At 46.6% G+C, this 21,501-nt stretch overlaps 1 protein-coding gene across 2 annotated transcripts in view; it reads left to right on the top strand.

The window, feature by feature from the left end:
* Window positions 1-21,501, top strand: part of TYW1B (tRNA-yW synthesizing protein 1 homolog B) — a 74,525-nt gene that overhangs the window by 24,549 nt on the left and 28,475 nt on the right. For both annotated transcript variants that reach the window (XM_065731690.1, XM_065731693.1), the window contains 4 exons: window positions 1,839-1,957; window positions 8,307-8,416; window positions 13,285-13,462; window positions 16,542-16,677. In XM_065731690.1, coding sequence (XP_065587762.1) covers window positions 1,839-1,957; window positions 8,307-8,416; window positions 13,285-13,462; window positions 16,542-16,677 — 543 coding nt within the window. The remainder of the gene's footprint in view (window positions 1-1,838; window positions 1,958-8,306; window positions 8,417-13,284; window positions 13,463-16,541; window positions 16,678-21,501) is intronic.

The raw sequence follows: 21,501 nt of genomic DNA on the forward strand, positions 1-21,501 counted from the left end.
AGCCGTCCTCTGCAGGTCCCTGAGAAGCAGTCCTCAGCTTGCAAGCTGCTCTGTAAGGGCGTGCATTTGAGGAGTAGCATTCATTCTGACATGGTAAAGCTGTCAGCATTTGCAGGGTGATAAAGTGGGAGTCAGCATCTCATCAGAATGCCAGCGTCGCTGACTCCTGCGCGGCGGCAGTGATCAGTTCCCGGTCTCAGCTCTCTTTTGCTGTGTGATTAACCTTGTTTATTTTTGAAAGAAGCTCTGTGAATGGCAATCACCAAAGTGAGTGGCTGCAGTGAGGCTTTATTTAATGTCTTCTATCAATGAACTGTCTCATCAAAGGCTCCTTGCAAACAGCTTAGCAAGCCCACCGCTGCATTGTCAGGAACACGTGAAACGTGCTGATCCCAGCGATGCTTCTGCTGTTTGCTCTGACAAATATTTCTCTCTTCTGTTGTTCTTGGTGCCAGGGAAGGCTGTGAAATGTTTAAATAAAAACTTGTCAGGCTTTGTCAGTGGTGGGACTGAGAGAAAGCCAGAGAACCTATTTTTATTAAAGAACTGAAATTTAATGGAGCACTGTAAAGCCATTTCACAAAATAAATAGCAACTCTGTGTGCTTAGATAGGCCCTTACTATTTTTAGCTTAAGCAGGAGTTGAACATAAAGAGCCCTAATAAATTGAGCAGAAATTGGTTACAGGCAGTGGTTTTGACTCAGGTTCACACCAGCACGTGAGTGACTTCAGGAGGGTTGGTCTGAATTTGTACTGGTGGGAAACAAGAGCCAGGGTTGGAAGGGGAGGGTTATGGAAAGCTCCGTGGTGATATCTCAGTTGGAAATCGCTGTGTCTGCTGGATTCTGGAAAGAGCATAGAACCTGCAAATACAAGGAGTCTGATTTGCCTTCTTGATATGAGGTCTGTAAGGCAGCTTGCTCTACTGGAATTTGAGGCTCCTGAAATGTTGTTGGAGGGATGGACAGAGTAAACAGCATTTTCCATTTTGTTTAATCTTTTACCTGCATGCAGTGCTGTACGTATGCAGGCAGTACCTCTGTTCTTCCCCCACAGCTCAGTGTAGACTTGCTTCTGGATCACTGGGACCATTCAGGTAGAGGAAGATAGATTAAAAGGTACAGAGTCATATTTCACATTTTCTCTGGAGAATGGTGGAGAGCCTTTCTCATTTATTATTATTTAACTGAGATAATGGAAGACAGTCCCTGCTCCCTGCATGCTGAGCAGGAGAAGAGTTTGGTGGGGAGGTGCCTGCAGCTATGGGAAGGAAAGCTCAGTGTTCTGCTGGGGCCAGTGGCCAGCATGAATGGCAGTTTGGAGGGGCAGGAGATCTTTTAATGTCATGCTAGAAGTAGTTCTCTACACAAAAAACTGGAAGAGTTGAATGTTTCATAGTGTAGCAGTTAAATTGACCCTTGTTACTCTTTATTGGACTTGTACAGTAATGCATCTTACAGCCTAAGTGGCTTCACTTGCTTCCTTCATTGGTTAATTCGGTTAAAATCAACTCAGCATGCTTTGGTGTTACAAGTAGAAAGTACTGATTACACTTAAGTTTCTTCTAAGACAGTTAAACTTGTCACCGTAATACCTTTTTCTGTGTGGCTGTACATAAGTGGTCAGGCTGTGTACTGATCTTGCTATGAGTTTCTGAAGCCAGAGTGCATTTGTCATTTCTCTGAGCTGCTCCATGGTTGCAGCCCAGCTCTCAGCATCTGTCACAGGTGACTTTGGACACCAAAGTGAGTGAAAGCAGTAAATATGCCCAGGGAACAGATGTTAAGCCCTTTGTTTTAACTTCCTTGTGTCTGTGTGTCTCTCTCTCTGCTTCCAGTCGATGCTCCGAGGCAGAGGTGGTTGCTACAAGCACACGTTCTATGGGATCGAGAGCCACCGCTGCATGGAGGCCACGCCGAGCCTGGCGTGTGCCAATAAATGCGTGTTCTGCTGGAGGTAAAGTGCTGATGCAGCTCAACTTTTGAAGAGGTCACCTGGTCACGTGCTGTATTAACCCTCATGCTTATGGGATTTCATGGCAGCAATGCAAGGAACGAAGCAGCACCCAAGCAGCAGAGGTGATGGTGTTTGTGGTGCTAAACCTGTGCCCTGCTCCAGACAGCCCTGTGTGGGCCAGCTGGGCTCTGTGCTACTCCATCACTGTCTGGAAGCTGTGAACCCCTTCCTTCATGTCTCTGCCCTCCTCTGTCTGAGAGCTGTGGGGTCCCTGGACTGGGACTGGTGGGGCTGCTGTAGACCGCCTGTCTCTTGGGTTCAGTCAGAGAATGGCTTGGGTTGGAGGTGACCCTAAAGATCTTTCAGTTTGAATCTCTGCTGAATAGGGTCTGAGGGCTCCTCAGTGCTGCCTTCCCTAGAGTAGTGTCCTCTGCATACGTGTCATGGGCCCCAGCAAGTTCAGACAAGTTGGGCACCAGTGAAAGGTGAAACCAGGGAGTCAGGGGGATAGACTGAGAGATTGAACCTGTGGGCTGTACATCTGCCACCAGCTCTGGAAGTACTGTCAGGTTTCAGCCCATGGTACAATGTGATTCCCTCTTGGAGAGCTCAACTTGTGCAAAGCCAACGAAGTGCTAAATATTTCAAGTTCTGAAATCAAATCCTGTTTCTTATTTAAAAAATACCTTTGCCCCCAACTCAGTCACATTCTCGGTGAGGGAAATGTGATGACTTCACCAACCATTGCTTTCTAATATAGCAGCTAATAAACGACCTTACTTCTTACTAAAGTAACCCTTTTCTCAGAGGGGTTACTTCCTTGTCTTTCTCTGAAGCTTTTCCTGGATCTGAGGCTGTGAGCTGTCCAATTTCACTAGATGCCTGGATGCTGGAGGGAGGCTTCTGCAGGACTGGGGAGTGCAAGAGGGGATAGCTGAAGCTCAGCAGAAATGAAAGGGGTGACGTGGAAATGTGCTGAGTGGGAGGACGCAGGTTATTCTTTCGGCTCTTTTGTCTCCTACCTTGCTAGCTATTTCAAACCATGGGGGCTGCACATCCTTTGCTATTTATGACTGCTTTTGGGGGCTGGCTGCCATTAACAGCTGTTCCATCCCTAAGCCTGGGTGTCCAACATGCCACTATTTTCATGCCAAAGCAGCCGAAGTCTTCTGAGCATTTTCCCATCTTCTTCACTCTTCAGGCTCTAATAATGCAAATACTTCATGAGAACATTAAAATGACAGCATCCATGCAGAAGTACGGCTGTAATTCTGAATGCACTTTGAAGCTTTCTCCCATGTTAGCATTAAGTATAAGCATCAGGCAGTAGTTACCCTGTTAAGTTTGCATTTGGGACTCTATTCCAGAATGTTAATTGGTGCTCTTGATGGGCTTTCATCCTGTGCTGGCTTGAAAGGACACAGCAAATGGCATGTTTAATGTGCAAGTGTCGCCACTTTTCTTCAGAGCATGTAATAACAATCTGATGACTGAAGAAAAACGTACTGCTTGTTCCTTTTTTCCATCTATCAGCTTGCAGTGGTGCATTGCATTCTGCAGCCCCGGCTGTGCTGATGGGGGAAGATTGCTATGTGTATTATTATTGTCCCTTTGTCCCTACACAGAAGGTACACCATAAACAGCAAATAGAAAGCAATAACATCACCAGAATGAAGCGTTTTGTTCCTGGTATTGTACTGCAGGCCGTTTAACACTGTTCCTCTTCAAAATGTTACTTACTTTTTTTAGCAGCAGACTGTGTCTGGAGAATGGGGCTGAATTAGAGAAGCCAAGTGTAAATCAGGATAAACTATACCTTCCATGCAACTCTAACCCATCGTTCTGGAGGTGTGATTCCTTACTTTTAAGAGGAACCCTGAAAACAGAAGCCCTGATCAGAAAGAATGCTAAAATGGTCATTTTTCTAACCTGAATGCAAGGAAATGGCCTTCCAAAGCACTGTGCTGGAAATGCTACTTCACTTTCAGCAGAAGTGGGCAGTGGCTGTCGGGCTTGTCCGTGTGGGCTGCAGCTGTCTGCTCATCTCTCACCTCTGCATTTGAAGACGTAAGGCTCAGTGTGCAACTCACCCTGAAGCTTGTTTTGTATGCATCTGCTGCTTGACATAAAGGAGGGCTGTCACAAAAAGAGGCTTTTCCCTCAGCTTTGGGTGTGTTTTCAGGCCTCGTGCTGGAGTCCTGTAGCTGTGTGCTGTGCCAGGTCTGAGCTTTGTGAGAGGAGGAGACTTGCACACCCACTTCCAGCACAGTTTACAATATCGGCTCGCTCTGTATCAAGCCCACCACTCCCTGCAGGTTCTTCGTCCTGTGGGGCTGAATGCAGCATTGCAGGCACTGCTGGCTGTGCTGCATGAACACAGAGCTTATTAGCAGTCACCGTCTGTGCTGCTGGGATCATGGCAAGTGATAGTTTTGATCTGCTGTTGGCAAAACGTTTTAATAGAAGCTTTATGCTTTGGCCTCGTTGTGCAGCTCGGTGCGCTGCGCTGCAGATAAGAGCGCTGTGTTTTTTCTTTATTTAATTTCCCAACCATTCCTTTGTGGGTTGAACTGCTGAAGCTGTTGCAGTAAGAATGAAGAGGGGGGTTAAAAAAATAAAAAAAGGCTTTAATTACTGCAACATCCCTAACCCGTAATTCTCCCTACAAAAATAGTCTGTTGCTGTCCATTATTGCTCCCTGTTGCTTTTGCTGTTTGTAGTGTCTCTTTAGCTTAATTGTCTAAATGGAAATGTGCGAATGACCAAATCTCTTAATCAATTAGAGTGAGTGTGGCACTGAGGCTGCCTGACACTGCTGCTGCTTGTGCTGCAATCCAAACCTGATTTGATTATGTCCTCTGGCTGAGTGTCTAAAACATGATCCATTATTGCGGGGAGATGGAACAGCTAATAAAACCTATTAATTTAAATCTCATTTATTGTGGATCTGAGGCAGAGGCAAACCACACAGAATAATATATTCCATAAAGATTTCAGTTCATATTTCTGTAACTTCGTAGTGTTTATACCTGTACTGGGAGGCTCCAGCTCTAATGTGTACAGCAGCCAGCAGCTGAAACTATGTTCAGACCATTATGTGACCTGGACTTATTTCCTCTGTGTTAATTATTTAAATTTATTAACATATAGGGATGATTCCATGACTTGAAAAGCTTTTATTTTTTTCCCCTCTTTTTATTCATTATGAACTATTTTTCTCACTCTTAAGCCTAGCAACTGAAGGTGGCCCAGAGCAACATGGGAAAAAAAACCAACTATAGAATGGGAAGTTGCTGTAGATGCATTGTCTGTATTTCTCAGATAACAGTTTAGAGAGGAACAGCAATTAAAAAATGCCTGTCACAACATGCTCCTTTTTAAAGTGAGTATTGTCTGATTTTTCAGAAGATAAATAGGAAATAAAGCTGTGTTTGCTGTGCCTAGGAGCAGGAGGCCCTGATGCTTGCAGCCTGCTGCAGGTGCTCTGCTGCTCCACGTGCACACCCAGCCCTCTTCCCCTGCTCTGCTTTCAAGACTGCCTTTGCTTATCTTTTGCACACGCAGAGAGCGATGTGTGCAAGCACTGCCAAGCTCTTAAAACACTGTGTAAATCAGAAGCTCAACCTCTTCTTTTTTTCTATCCCCTCTAGTGATCTTAGCATGAGGCATTCTGAACTGATTCATGTTGGCTGCTGTCCCCTGGTGAAGGGGTCACACCTGTGTTATTTAGTTCCACGTGTCCTGAGTTACACAGGGCTGGTACAGGAGTCCCTGCTGAAGCACTGTATTTGGACTCTCACAGTGGCAGAAATTACTCTTGTGTGTTGTCGTCGAGCTCTCAGTTTCCTGTGATGCCCCATCAGCCAATCCACCCAGTGCTCTGCGGGGTGAGGGAGCCAGCCCTGTGACAGCACTTTTAGATGAGCATCATTCACCTGTCCTTTTCATAATCTCACCTCATTTTTCTCTTTGCCGTTGGGAAGTGCAAACGGTTTTCTTGGCATAGTGGAGGAACATTAAACTTTGTCCTCACGCATTGGCTGGACTTTTTCTTCAGCCATCTGCTTGCTCCCCATGTCATTATAGGGAGGTCTTTCTTGCTGGCTCTTTTGTGCATCCTGTGGTGTGTGCCTTGACCTCTCTGAGTGTGACCCTGTGGTTTTGTTCTTTCAGAGGATTGCAAGGTTGCAGAAGTGCTGTGATTCTGCCAGACTGGTTTCTTGTTACGTTTGTAACTCTGCATTTTATTGCCACAGTTTGCACTTCTGCCTTAATAGCATTTCAAAAGCTGCCAGTTCCCCAGAACTCATTGCCCTTAAGCCTTTCTTTCTCCTCTGGGACCTTACCTGCTGCTTCTGGGGCTCACTGGAGCCTGCAGTCATCGACTCTTGGTTTTGTTCAGCTTTTTCCCTCCCATCCCTTCCTAGGGACCTCGTGCCCTGTAATTTCACAATTTTCCAGCAGTGTTTTTCTTTTCTAATAAAACGAAGGCTTTCTGGTGTGTGTGTGCAGTTATTTTGGGCTGGGAGGGAATGCTGTGCCCCACTACCTGCCCAAGACCCAGGTAGTTGGTGAGATGCACAGCTCAGGGGTACGGTCAGGGGGTGGCTGTGCAGCGACTCCATCAGCCACCAAACAGTGCTTTGTTCCATAGGGAAGAAACTGCTTTTTGCCATCGAGCTGCTTTGCGGACACAACCTGGTATGTTTCATGAGCAGTTGGAATGTGTTAGAAAAGCAAGGACTGTTAGGCGCTGGTAATTAATAGTTGTCCAATGTGCATTAAGAGCCTATTGATTTTCTGCCAGCTTGCACTGTTAAATATATGGGGTACAAGCTATGTAGTTAAACATGTAAGTGGTTTATAAATGCCTTTTTATAGTTGGTATTCAGAAAATTTTCCATGTTGGCAGCAAATAAAGAATTTAGAGAGGAAGGCTGCTGTAGCTTGAAGGATCTTTGAGATGGTAAAGTAGTGTGAGAGCAGTATTTGAGTCTTTGCTCTCCCAGTGGACGAAGAGGTGCTTGCAAAGATTGGTTTTGTTGATTTTGGGTCTGTAATCTGCCTTAGCACAGGGCAAGTGTGGAACTGCAGGTTTTAATAACTTGGAGAAATTGGTGGGAGTCTTGGTAGTCTCCAGGAGGTACTGAAACCAGTCAGGTTGGATATTAGGAAACATTTATTCTCAGAAAGAGTGATGCATTGGCACAGCTACTCAGGGTGTGATGGGGTCACTGTCCCTGGAAGTGTTCCAGAACCATGGGGATGTGGCATTGAGGGATGTGGGGTTGGCCTTGGGGATCTTGGAGGTCTTTTCCAAACCTAATGATTCTCTGAAATTCCCCTCTCCAGGGAGAGGTCCGTGCTCGTGCGCAGACTGACCTAGGGCTGAAGGTGTCCAGTACAAGCATGCTGGTAGTGCTCTGCTTTGGGGGATTTCCTTTGCTGGTGTAGATTAGGTTCATCCAGGTGGCTATTAATGGCGTGGTGATACCCTCTCATGACAAAGAATAAAAGAATGAGAAGCTTCAGATATCTTCCAGGCATTTGGGTGGTGGATTTCCCTGTGTGGGCTTTCTGTGTTTTTGAGGAAAGCAAAATGTGAGTATGGTGGTGCTTTTTGCATAGGCAGAATTGGCTTCCAAACCCTGTTTGACACAGCTGTTCCTCAGAAGGATCGTGAGGTGGTTTCTATCCCTGCAATCTGTCTGCATTTGAATGTCAGTAACTGGGTAGCTGGCACATCTCAGAAACGATGGGAACCCTTGCTGAGGAAAGCTGGGAGTCCAACCACATCCACCAGAGACACAACTCTGGCATGCTGCTGGCTCCCTCCCCACTGAGCAGCCTGCCCTCATCTGTCTTGTTGCTGGAATGTTCACCAGGGATTGGCTTAGAAATAAATCTTTTCCTACTTGAGGTTGTAGTTGGTAGCTCCAGAATGGAACTAAGAAGGGCTTAGGATCTTCCTTTTTGAGTGCTTCATGTAGCTGTTGTTAGAAAAAGAGGTAGAGCTGATTTTTCTTTCCTTGAAGATGTCTTCCTGAGAAGACCTCTTCTCCTGCAGAATGTCATCTGACTTCTCATAAACCTTTTACCCACGATTACGAATAGACGCACAATGTTGATAATGGGCTGCAATGTTTGCTCTTCTTCCTGGGGAGACCAGAGTCTGGGAGCAGAGGGATGTGAGTGGTGTTCAGCAATTACATCTGAGAGTTGTCAGAAGCAGGATCCTGCTGAGATTTTACTGCTGCTTTTAATTTTATGTAACAGTGCCAGTGTCCACAGGGTGACAGATGGGTTTGTGCAAGCTGCAGTGAGTCACTCTGGTCTCTTTTTCCTCCAGACATCATACAAATCCTGTGGGCACGGAGTGGCGGTGGAAAATGGACCAACCTGAGATGATCTTGAGGGAAGCTCTTGAGAATCATCGGAACATGATCAAGGAGTTCAAAGGTAAATTCTCTTCCCATCAGCAGTGCTTTTGGAAGATAAACAGTTAGAAGCACCTTCAGAGCTCAGATCAGAGCATCCTGGTCACCTGCAGGACGTAAGATCTGTAATCTCAGAAGGTAGGAAGCCTTGAGGGCATGATTATTGCTTGGCTTTAGAAAAGTTCTGCCTTGTTTTTGTTGTTACAACGTGAGTCAGCTGTTGAGTGTCTACTGCCTTGAGGGAGCAGACCGGGGTTGCCTCCTGTGCATGGTGGTAGCTGTGACATCGTGTCCCTCTGTGTGCCCCGAGGCTTCCACAGCAGTTGAAGCTTGCCTAGATGATTTTAGGCTTTTTTGCCTAGTGATTTTATTGTACTTATATCAAATTTAGAGCAGGCAGAAGGCAAGAGGGGTTGATGCCTGACAGAAATAAGTATATTGCCCAGCGTTATTCCACTGGGAGTTTTTGTTACCTCTGAAGCTTCTAGTTTTTCCTCATTAATAAGTGAGCAGTAGCATTCAGGTTGTTGTTGTTTTTCAGAATGATTCCGTGGATTTGCGTGCAACTGAAGCTGCAGTTGTTTGCTAATCTACAAATTACTGTGTTTTGCTTCCATTATCAAATCCTCATGAGTTCATTTATTCACTCTTCAGCTGTATATGTAGAAATGTTTGCTTTTTTCTTTTCTCCCCAAGTGTGCAGTGAGCTCGGTCACTCTGCCAAGGTCAGCCCTGTGCTCAGCGTGCAGGCCAGCTTGGCAGGACAGGTCTAGAACTCTGCTCCTCCTAATTGACAGCAGAGGCTGTGTGAGCAGCAGGAGTGAAATGGAGCATCCATTAAAAGTGCAAGGGGAGCCTTGGCTGTCATTTTGGGAACCCGTTTGTTTATGTTGGCTGTGCACAAAGAAAACCCAATGGCTTAAAAATGTGACAGGCGAGAAAAGTTGTGTCAGTGAAGCAGCGTTGCTCTGCCTCATTCATTGGTCTTATGCAATAGGCAGAAAAATAACTGGAGCTGGGGCCTGACGAGCTGTGCTGCTCACGGGCTGGTTTGCATCATCTCAGAGTCTTGGATCCCTGGGAGCTCCTGTTCTGAGCTGCAGGGAGGGCGGCCAGGAGACCCAGCTGTACTGCTGTGTGCATGCAGTGCTGCGGGCTGGGTTGCTCCCATCAGCCAGGCTCTTAAATGAGTTGAAAGTGTCTGGGGAGGCTGAAGGGGTCATGCTTAATAGTTTCAGGTCTGGTTGGTGGCTGACAACAAGCAGGGCAATTCAGGTGTTGATCCAGGAGCCCATGTGGTACATCTCCATGAATGGATGGTGAGACTGAATGCACACTCAGCCCTGTTGCAGGCACTCCTAATTTAGAGAGGGTGTGGAGCACACTGAGCAGCAAGGCTCTGCATCAACAGAACCCTGGGAAACCTGACTGTTGGGCTCAACACAGGGACAGTTTAGCCTGAAGTGGAAAGCTCTGTGTGAAGGTGTCCTGATCACCATATGCTGGCAGGAGACTCACCTGCTGTGGCTCAGCAGGCAGCAGACTCATGTTGCTATGTGATAGCTCATTCAGACTCACAGATATGCTCAGCTGAAGTCCAGGCACAAGTCCATGCTGGACTCTGCCAGTGCCCAAGTTTATACACAAGGGTCAGCGAAGTTACAACCATCTCTTACTGACGTCCCATCCCTTTGACTGCTGACCTCACAGTCTGTGGCTGTGTTTGAGCACCAACCCATGCCTCCATCACCCTCCATCGTGGCCTAAAACTTCATCATAGGCAGTTCCATATAAAGCTGAAAGAACTTCTTTATGGTGAGGGTGATGGAGCACTGGAGCAGGCTGCCTGGAGAGGTGGTGGAGTCTCATTTATGGAGATAACCAGGAGCTGTCTGAACACTGACCTGTGTGACCTGCGGTAGGATACCTGCTTTAGCAGGAGGGTTGGACTCAATGATCTCCTGAGGTCCATTCTAACCCCTGTAATTTTGAGACTGTGATTTTTGTTTGGAGCAGTGATGTATTTGGGAAAATAAAAATTGCACATTTACTGTCTCCACATTAATCCATCTTCGGTGAACTGTTGTCACTTTCTGAAATTTAGACACTTTTTTGCCTGTTCCAGTTTGGATGCAATAGCAATTGGCAGCATTCCCTACTGCCGGGTGCCTGCCTTAGCAGGGGAATCTCCAGAGATCCCTTCTGACCTCCATGGTTCTGCAGTTCTGATTCTCCCCTTACTGCACTTCACAAAAAGGGTTGGATGGGAGGAAAGATTCCACAGCCATTTGGCAGAAACTATTCCTAAAGCATCAAGAATTCTATAAAGACAGTCCTATTTTCTCTTCTGGAACTTATTTTCCATTAAACCAATTGCCAAATATTCCCTGAAGTGCTTCCTAGCAGTTACCTGGGCCAGGAGTTGTGGGAGTACAACCAGAGGGCAGCCTGTGCCCTGCAGGAACCTCACTGTGTGCTTCTAATGGTGTGTTTCCTCCTCTTCTGACATTTGCCATGGTTTATACATGTTTAATGTAATAAACCATATTCATATGGTCAGACAAACTGAGTCAAAAACAGGAGCTAGACAAATCCATAGTTAATGTCACATAACTCTCTTAACGAACTGTTGGAGAGACATCTTCCTGACAGGGAGTGGAGGTGGGAAGGTGTGAAGCAGTTTGTTTGATGGATACGTTTTGTAGGTAGGGACTGTGTGTCTCTGCCCTTGTGAAGGGCGAGCACGGAGTGGAAACATAATTCAGAAATAAGAGAGTGGATGTCTGACAGCACTGCCCTGCTGTGGCTGGGGGAAAAATGAACAAAGAAACTCAAACACATGACCTGGACGAGGAAATCTTGCGGGCTTACAGGAGGAGGTGTGCTCTGAGCAATTCCCACTGGGGTCTTAAAGTTAGATCTGGAAACATCTGTGCATGCTGCTACACTAGTGTTCCTTGCACTTCAGGCATGGGAAGTTGCAGAGGGACACTCACAGCCAGCAGCCTGTGCAGCAGCTGTGCTGGGCCATGCTTTTCATTCCCTGATCCATGTGCACTAGTAGGATAGCAGCTGGAGGCAGCAATACCCACTAATCCTGTTTGCTTTGCTCCTGTCTAGCTTGTGATTTATGTGGGCAAATGATTGCATATAAAACCCTTGCCCTCATCTGCAGTGTGTTTTCTGTATGTGCCAGTGTGATGTAAACTGTTTTGAGAAAGTTCCTCTCGAACTTTGTGACGTTGGAATTTTTCTTCCAAAGCTGGCACTGTAATTACTGTAGTCCTGCTGCCAGATGCTGAGACAGAGGGAATTTAATTCCCCAAACGAGCCACAGTAGCTCTAGGAAAACAAAAGTCGGTCCTTTCATCTCTGTGTGTGGCTGAGACACTCCTTTCTTTCCCAATAAGTTCCCAATAAAGCTCTCATTTGGTGCTGTCAGGTTGCTGCAGCACAGCCATTAGTCCTGTCCCTATTCAGGACAGAGCTGGTTTAAATGCACCATGCTTCACTCTGATCACCAACCAGCTTTTCTGCGTGAGGCTGAAGCAATATCCACCAACACCTCTTTTTTTTATCAAGGCTTTGCAGCATAGCATGTAATTTTATGTGCTGCTTGAGCTCCAGCATCTAGGCAACGGGAGGTGAGCTGAGGACCTGCTTTCAAACTTCAGTCTTCGCGTCTTAAAGCAGACCAACCCCCATCCCAAAACCTCAGATGTAGTACAAGTCCATCAAGGCATGCTGAGGAAATGGGATGTGACACATCTGGAACAAAAGCTTGCTTGTAGTTGGGTGGCTTCACATGGGCTCATGAGCACATAGCTGGGTACGGATGGAGCAGCCTTCCCTCTCCCCTGCCCGCTCATGGGTGGAATAATTGCAGCTCAGATCTGCTAAACACACAGATCCTCACCTTCGTGAGGATGCTGCAATTGGATTCCCTGTTTTTCTCTTTGAAATTTCTCCTGCTACTCACGTGTGGGTGTTCTTTGGGGCACGTCCTCTGGGTTGTACCCAGCAGATCCAGGCCTGATGGCTGAGCTGTGCCTAGCTCCTCTGTGGGCTTTGTTCTCATGGGGTGGCTGATTGGCAGGGCAGAGAAACAGAACGTGGTGTCACTTCTGTAAATGCCTGCTGGGAGTGGCATTGAGCTTGCTCCTGTTTTTGACTCAGTGTCTAGCCAGTGTTACAGAGATCTTAGCAAGGGGAAGTTTGACTCAGATGTCACTGGAGTGGTTTGTGACAGGTAACTGAGCCCCGAGCCTCATGTGCCTGGCTCTGCACTGCTGTGCATGCTCCCGCAGGGACGGGTTGGGTCTCTCTAGCCACAGCCTGCTGTCTCCTTTGGTATAGGATGGCTCCATGGTGCTCTACCTGGCGCCAGGGTATATTTTACCTTAGAACTGCAGAGTGGTTGGGTTGGAAGTAACTCAAAGCCCATCCAGTTCCAACCCCTGTGTGGGCTGGGTGCCCCGCAGCACAGGCTGCCCATCTGTGGCCCTCCAGGGATGGGACACCCACAGCTTTGGGTGGCAGTGCCAGCACCTCACCACCTCTGGGTGAAGAATTTCTTCCCCGTGTCTAATCTAAATCTCTCTTCTTTTAGTTTAAAGTCATTTCCACTTGTCCTTTCACAATCAGACCATGTAACAAGTTACTCTCCCTCCTGTGTGTAAGTTTCCCTTAAGTACTGGAAGGCCCCAATGAGGTCTCACTTCTATGAGCCTTCTCCAGGTGGAGCACCCCGAGTTCTCAACCTGTCTCCATAGGAGAGGTGCTCCAGCCCTCCGAGCACCCTCGTGGCCTCCTCTGGATCTTTATCTTTCAGATTCAAACACAACTGGGTGGATGCTGTGTGTAATTTCCACCCATACTCTCTCTTTGCAGGAGTGACAGGAGTGAGAGCAGAGCGCTTCGAGGAGGCGATGACGGCAAAGCACTGTGCGCTCTCACTGGTGGGAGAGCCCATCATGTACCCCGACATCAACCGCTTCCTGCGGCTCCTGCACCAGCGTGGCATCTCCAGCTTCCTTGTTACCAACGCACAGTTCCCAGAGGAGATCAGGTGAGAAGCTGTCACACGGCATGTCAGAGCTGACCTGTGCTCTGATGCCGTTTTGTCATTCGTCACTCAGCTCTGCGTGAGTGCTGACAGTGAAATGGTCTCACCCAGCAGCTGCTGGATTTCCACCTGCAAACATTTCTCCCTCTGTTCTCTCTCGTCTGTTTCTCTCTCCCTCTGGGCTGTGGATCTGCCTAGCTCAGTCTCTGTGGCAGGACCCAGGATGCAGTTCAGTGCAGGGGCAAAGCTCAGTGCCACATCACCCTCACCTGTAGAAGTGGCAGCAGAGGGACTTGTGCTGAACGTCCACAACACCTCAGTGCACTCCTGGAGGTGTTATTTTACAAAGAACTGCTGGTTCTGATGGCTGTTCAGCTACCACGCTGCTTTTATCCAACTGAAGCAAGGAAATAGAATACCCTTACACTGCAAGATGGCTGGGGAGCTCATCTGAGCACCATCAGCTCGTGGTCCTGCCAAAGTCCAGCCCTGCAGTTTGCTGAATGAGTAGATGCACTGTGTGCAGGCTGTTTGCAGCTCAGCCTATTTCAGCTCACTGCCTTCCCATGCTAGCACTTGGAGAGCTTCCTTTTCCCTTCCTTCTTGTCGTCTGAATATGGCAGTGAGGGGGGAAGGGCATGCAATTTTTGAGTGAGTAATTATACACTACAAAGGCATTCCAAATGATTGAATAATTGTGTAATCAACTTACTTTAAGTCGTGTATTATGTGCCTGATCGACAGAAATTGCTCCCTCCTAAAAATAGCCTTTTAGAAGAAGAGCATAGTATATTTTGAAGCTGTATCTCTTAGGATCTGCTGATTGTTGTTAAAAAGAAACTAAAAAAGTGATAAAATGCAAGTCTTGGTGTCACTGAAAATTGCGACTGATCTGTGGCTAAGCAAAGCACATGACTTGCCTCATAGCAGAGCTGAAGTGTGCACCAAGTTTGGTTTCCTGTTGTCAGCAAAGGGGAAGTGTAGTGTAAAAGTGGATCCTGAAATAAGTGGCGTGACCTCAGGGCATGCCTGGAGGGTTCAGTGGGCTTGGGAGGACTCCTGGGGCTCCAGGGTGGTACTTCCCGGGCCTTCCTCTTCTCCTCTTCCTCCTTCACACGTGGACTGCAGCTTCATCTGCCTGCAGTCGGATAAAGCAAAACATTGTGTGCAAGCTCATTGAACTCTACCTGGCTCTTGTCCTCTTCCCTGTTTCTGGTTATTGGCTGCAAACAAGAATGCTCACCTCAACATGTCTGCATTTATAAGCATCATTAATAATAATGAGCGGGCGCTCATTATTGCTCATAAAAATGAGTATTTGCTTACTGTATGGATGTTCCTGTTTTCTTGTATCATTAGCTGCCCTGTGTGCTGTCTCCTGCTTGTAAAGCCGTGCCATGGCTGGTGTCTGAAGTCAGCTTATTGCTCCTTGGTTGTGCTACACTGCAGTTGTGAGTTCTGCATTCATCTCACATGTGCTAATGCTGTGAATTTTAAAGTGGTCTCCTGGATCTCAGCTGTCTTTGGTCGTTGTAGTGTGCAAGTTACAGCCCTGAATTAAGGAGAAGCTTTGGAAAGTCCATCCTAGCAGTGGGCAGCTTGGCTTCCCATTCATTATGAAATTCATTTGCTTTCTGGGAAGCTCAGATTGTTCTTTTCTGCCTGGCAATGGCTGCACCTCAGTTGTTCTTTCTCCTTCCCCCTGTTTGGTGTTGGTGTGTATGAAGCCATGCTGGTGCCCAGCCATGAGGAGCCCTGCGGGCTGTGTGGGGCAGAGGTCCCATGCTGACATCTCCTGAAGGGAGATTAAGAAGTTCTCTTGTCCTCTGCAGTGCTGAGCCTGCTGCCCCTTGCCAGCCCTTAGGATGCATCTCTCTACAGAAGAGATGACTTTTTCAGCTCATGTTTTGAAAAACCCTTGTTCCTTCTTCAGTGGGTTCTCTTTTAATTAGGCCACTCCAGCATTAAGGAAAGATGAGCGTTTTGGCCGTGTTCTTTGTGCTTTAATGCTTCAATCCTCTTACAGCTACAACACTCAGTCATTTTGGAGCTGCTAGGCCGGACTCATGTGTCGACAAAATGGGTTTTTTAACCCAAAATGTCACATTTGTTCTGAGCTGTCCTCTGTCTAAATACATACTGAGGTGGGTTACATGTTTGTGTGGGTTGTTTGAGTATTCACATTGAGTGGTTGGGTTTGGTGGCTGCCAACAGCTGTGTTCTGTCTCATTCTGGACAATTCCTGTCATCTTGTCACCTCTGGGGACAGCGGTGGACTTGGTGTATTTTTAGATGGCATTGTTTGGCAGCTGAACAATAGCTGCTAATTTCTTATCTTCTAAAGAAGCAAATCAGCCTGAGTCCGTAGCCTGCTCATTAACAGCCTTCACAAAAACTGCTTGCAAAATGTTGTCCCAAACCTGCTGTGAGGTGGAGTTTTGGGGCACAGTCTGGAGGCTGCCATCCCCTCTCCCTCCGGATGACGAGGAACGAATGTGTTACACCACAGCCGTTATCAGCTCTGTTTGGCAAAGGAGATTGCTTTGGTTTCTTCCTTTTTTTGCCCTTCGTAATCCCTCTACTAACAGACCTCAGCGTTGCTCATTCTCCTTTCTGCCCTTGGGTTTGGGGGTGGGTTGGGCTTGACCCACATTCTTTGCGCAGCAGAGGAGGTTCCATCTGTGCTGGGCGCACAGACGCTGCTTTCACCAGCGCTGTGCAACTGGACGCTGTTGATATGGAATGAGAGTCCTGGAAGTGGAAGGAGAGCACCGTGGGGAGGCTGGGATTTGTTTGATGTTTTTAAAGAGCTTTGGTTTTCCTTCAAAAAACTCATTTGGCAGATGAGGCCAACTGCAGATCAAGACAGTTCATCATGTGCAGCAGTGGAACTGGGCTGAATTAAGGTTGTCTTTCTGCTGGACGAGTTTATTTTTCCACAGGCTAGGTGAATAGCGTGGCTTGGAATTGACTTGGCCTCATGGTTTCTGACCCTAGGGGCTAAAAAAAAAAGAAAAAAAGATAAAAATGTAGTTCAGTAGTGTCAGAAAATAACCATCTCCTTCTCCTTTCTCTTGCTAAGAAACTTGGAGCCCGTCACGCAGCTTTACGTCAGCGTGGACGCCAGCACCAAGGAAAGCCTGAAGAGAATTGATAGACCTCTCTTCAAAGATTTCTGGCAGAGGTTTCTGGACAGCTTGAAGGCCTTGTCTGAAAAGGTACCTGGTTATGAATATTTTCTTTTTCCCCTCCTTTTGCATGTTACCTACTCAGGACAAAAGTAGAATGGCTAAAGGTAGACGGCAGAGTGGGCCCCAGGTGTGCTGGAACATGTTATCTATCTTATGTACAAAAGATGAAGGAGTTCAGTAAGCTCGATCAGTTTCCTATGAGAGAAGAAATTTCATCACTGGGAAAGCAGTATGTGTCAAATGGGACAGTGAAGTTTGCTGTGAGTTTAAAAGGATGGATGTAAAATGAACACAAGATGTGAATGTAAGATAAGACTATAAGATAAGAGATGACGAGTTCAAAAAAGGACGGATTTTCTAATGAAACTCTGATGCTGAAGTCAGGCTGCTGGGGAAAGACTGGAGGTTCAGAGAAGCTTGGAAGGTCAGAAATCCACGTGTTCTGGTTCTTGTAGGTTCCCTTGAAATTGAGGTACATAAAGGAGGTGAAAATGTGTGTGCTGAAGTTGAGGGCTCTGGTTGCCCTCCTGCTACGTACAGCTCAATGCTTCTGCTCATTTCTGGAAGGTTTAGTCAAACCAATGGGTTTGAGCATATTTGTGATGGTATCCCTTTACACTGCCAGCAGTCTGTGTCTGTCTGAGAGCCAGCTGGTGCCCTGAAGGCGTGGATTCCCATCTACTGCCACTGGCTCACAATTCAGTCCACCATGTTACAGGTTTTAATTGTAAGAAATGAATCACTCATGGTCCCAAGAAGTAGTAGTAGAAGTGCTTTGTGAATGTGTCCTCCCTTCTCCTGGTTACTGATACTGTGCTCTGATGGAACAAGCACTTCTCTTTACTGTTTTGGCAGAAGTTTACATGCTCCCTGCTGAGATGAACTGACAAGAGAGACTGTTTCAGTTGAATTAAATTTTCTGCCTTCTGAGCTGACTATGTTGAGCCATTTTCTGCCAAATTACATTGGGAGAACCAGAAGACTCAATGTAACTGAGTGACACTTCTGCAAAGGCACGTAGGTTTATCAACGTGTTTGTAAGTACCAGCTGATCTTGTTGGACCAAATCTCAGGCCAGATTCTTAGCTGACTGAAATTGGGTATAAACCTTTTGTTAAGCTCTCTGAGTGGAGGACGCTGTGGAAAAAGCAGAGGTGCTAAAATACCGAGGGCAAAAATGTTGAAGTCTTTTGGAAAGCTGATTTTGCCCATCACTTCTCTCCCACTTCTCTTGACCCTAAGTAGGGATGGTTCATTCCTTGCTGTTCATTGGCAGAAATTTCCTAGTGGAGAGCTGAAGGTGAACGTATTGGCAACTCTGTCCATACAGCTAAAAATATGTTGGTCAAGGTGAAGAGGAGGCAAAAAGCAGCTCAACTAGCAGGTGCGTTTTCTCCTAAAAGCAACTGCACTTGGAAGTGTTCTTGAAGTGCTGATAACACAAGAGCCAATTATTATAGTTGTTCCAGTGGACAGTGTGCTGTTCTGCCAGCCCTGGCTCAGCTGCACATTGCATCATTACACAGAGGAGGCAGCAAGAAGCTGCTGCTTGTAAGTTTGTCCTTCAGTGTTGCTTGTGGCACCCAGAAATCATCTCAAGCTGCTTCTAGGCAGAAACAACTATTTTCCTCCAAAGTGCACTGCCCTTTGTTCACGTGTGCTGCTGAGCACCGTGCTGTGGGACTGTGGTGAATGAAGGGCCCTGAAAGCTGATGCATCAGCTGCTGTTCCTGAGTACAGCTCCTGTTTCCGAGCGGGCGGTGAAGTGCTGCTGCGATGTGTTGGGAAAGTGATGCTAATACATCTGGAAACAAAATGTGAGCTCAATATTTTCATATAGCCTGACAAAAAAAACCAGAAAAACAGGTTTGTTCAACATAATTCCCCCTGGATTGAGACAGGCTAGCATTGCAGCTGATGTGAGTCAGTGCTAATAAGAATCACAGGCTTGATCTGTTTAAAAGGATAGAAATGGGCAAAGCTGCAGCAGAAGGCTGTGGCTGTACTGGCTGTGGTGGCAGTGCTGGTGTGGGGCTGATGAAGGATCATTCCTGGTCTGCTTTCCCAGCAGTGTGCAGCTTGTTGGTGATAGCTGCTGCTGTCACAGTGTTTGCACGGCATGTTCAGGAAGAACAGAAGCACACTATCGTGATTTTGCTTTCTGTAGCAAGCAACAAGAAATGCTGCCCTTGTTCCCTGCTCTTTGGAGAAGGTTTTTTTCCTTTCTGGAGCGATTCTCACTGCGATGGTCTCGTGTTGGCTTTTCTGTGCTGAGAAATGTTTCCTGAGAGAGAAATTCGTTAAGCAGCAGCTAGGTTCCCATAAGGCTCCGTCTGTTTCTCATCATGCATCTTCTGCCCTCTGGATGAAATTGAGAGGAAAAAGAAGGATGCTCTGTGCAGTTTAGAACAGGCTCTTTCCAGGTGCTACGTTTGAGGGTCTCAGTCATTCTCTGGCAGCTTTGAGTTCATCCGAACGCGCGCGAGGTGCCTTGGTGTGATGGACGAGCCGTTGGAGGAGGCACCAAGGATACTCTCCTGCAGATCAGAAGGGTGTATTCCAGTGCTGAAAATCATTTCTTCCAGCCTTTGTTTCTTTGTAATGCTGTATCCAAACGAGGAATTAGTAGAAATTGAGAGCAAAGCTGCAGAAGCTTGAGAGGGAGGAAGTATATTTCCCATACCCCAGAGTTTTCTTATCAAGCTGATGTTTTTTTCCCCAAAGATGCCATTAGCCAAAAAACTGCTTTAGGATGAGAATAAGGAGCTGACACTGAGCTCTGATAAATGCATCATAAGCCTGCTGCTATTTCTTTTTTGACTTTGTGCTCTGTTACCCTTGGTGTTATTAGAGCAGGTTGAGCAAGATGTGAAAATGGTGGTGTGTGTTGCTTATCAATCACCAGGTGTTTTCCCAAGCAGCAGGTTTGGTGACTGAGACAGATGCCCTGTTGCTGGTAAATGAAGTGGAGATTCAGTGACCCCAGATTGCAGAAGCATCTACACGAGAACGCTGAAAGCAACTGGAGAAAAGTTGGTGTTGGGCATACCCGCAGAACGTGCCCTGTTTGTGGCTCAGCATCACTCTGCAACATGTGGTTTTATTTTCCACCTGGTTGAGAAGTAAGGTAACTGCTGAAGAAAAACATGGGTCTTGGTGCTGGGGTCTGATCCTGTTGGCACCTGGATGAGCACTCTTCCAACCTTAACATGGTGTCACCTCATCTGTCTGTGTCTTCTTGACTTAATCATGATAAATCCTGTCCTGTCCGCTCAGTACAGTGTACCTCAGGTACTTGCTGTGCTGCCAGACACCAAGTGGGCACTACTGAGCTGCTTTAACTTTCAAAGGACAGGTGCCAATGTTCTCTAAACAGATTGGAGCCATACACAAAGCAAATGGGGGAAAAGAAACCTTCAGGTTAATAGATGTTATGGCACTGCAGGATGTGATGACGAAGCAGAACCTTATCCTTCCCGTCCTTCCAGGAGGGTCACAGGAGAACAAAAGAAATGGCTTATTGGCACTTTGTGGAGGTCAGGTACAGACTTGTCTTTATACATCATACGCTGTTCTTGCCTTAGATCTTGGGTAAAACAAAGCTGTCACTTTTCTTTACTTCAGGAGAATTAAGATTTTATGGAAAAACAGGGTCATGAGGAATGTGTAGCAAAGGTTTTTCTTTCCTTCTTAAAAAAAGACCAACAAAGGAAAGTTCTGTAGCTCTGCTTCTCTCCGCATATCACACACTTGGCAGAACATTGCTCTTCTGTGGATTTTGGAGCCTGTGGCTGTGTCCTCCTTCCCCAAAGGTGGTAGAGGAGGTACATCCAGAGAGAGGCACGAAACATAAAATGCCTCATGGTGTTGGCTTCCAGTTCTGCACGTTGTTGACAAGAAGTTCCTTTTCCAGTTCTGGGTGATGACACCAAGTTGCATGTTTAAATATTTCAGGCTTGCATCTGGTGCTGTTGACTTTGTTTTTTCCAATAGGTGCCTTCTTTCAGAGCTGCCCTTGGCTTCTGTGTGATTACAAGCACAATGTAAACACATCAAGTTATGCCTTTGTAATGTTGCACGTTGTCGGGCTTGTTGTATAATACATGGCAGTGATGATTGCTTCTTGAGAAGAGTACGTTTGATTTGAATGGAGATTATTTGTGGTTAGTGGGGAGGAGAACTGGTTTGTAGAGCCTGATCTGGTGTGTGAGCTGGGTGACTTTTAAAGGAGAATTTAAATGCAAAATCTGCAACAGATGTTAGAGTCAGTAATCAATTTTACCACCATAAATTTAGAAGAATTTGACTCTTCTGCACAGTAAATGCTCTCCACCAGCTGTGTGCTTATTTTAATGGTTTTGCTAATGAGACTTCTGGTGTAAGCCTTTTGAAACGAGTGTTACGAAGGTACAGTGTTAATATTAAGTTATGGTGTCTGAAATACATCACCTCCTTTCAGCTTAGCTCAGTGCAAGCAGTACTCTAAATGAGGCTTCAGCGAGATTCTTGGCATCATAGGGAGTGCAATCTTTCTTCAGCTGTCTGCGCCAGTATCTCTTAGTTTGCTTGCAGGCAAGAAAAGGGGAAAACGTTCACAAACACACTCCATCATCAAAATGATATGATTTTCCAAGTTGCTTTACCATGTCTTATGAAGAGAGGACGAAGTCCTCTCTTGGTTGAGGAAGCAAGGTGCCTTAAGGTGGGAGCACAGTCCATACTGTCTCACTGCTGCAGGGCCCTGTGATAGAATCACAGAATCATTAAGGTTGGGAAAGACCAGTAGGATCATCTGGTCCAGCTGCTGGCCCACCCCACCATGCCCACTGACCATGTCCTTCAGTGTCACAT

The sequence above is a fragment of the Cyrtonyx montezumae genome, unplaced genomic scaffold (assembly GCF_038088225.1).
Source record: "Cyrtonyx montezumae isolate F1298 unplaced genomic scaffold, pur_monq_1.0 scaffold_15, whole genome shotgun sequence".
Classification (NCBI taxonomy): Eukaryota; Metazoa; Chordata; class Aves; order Galliformes; family Odontophoridae; genus Cyrtonyx; species Cyrtonyx montezumae.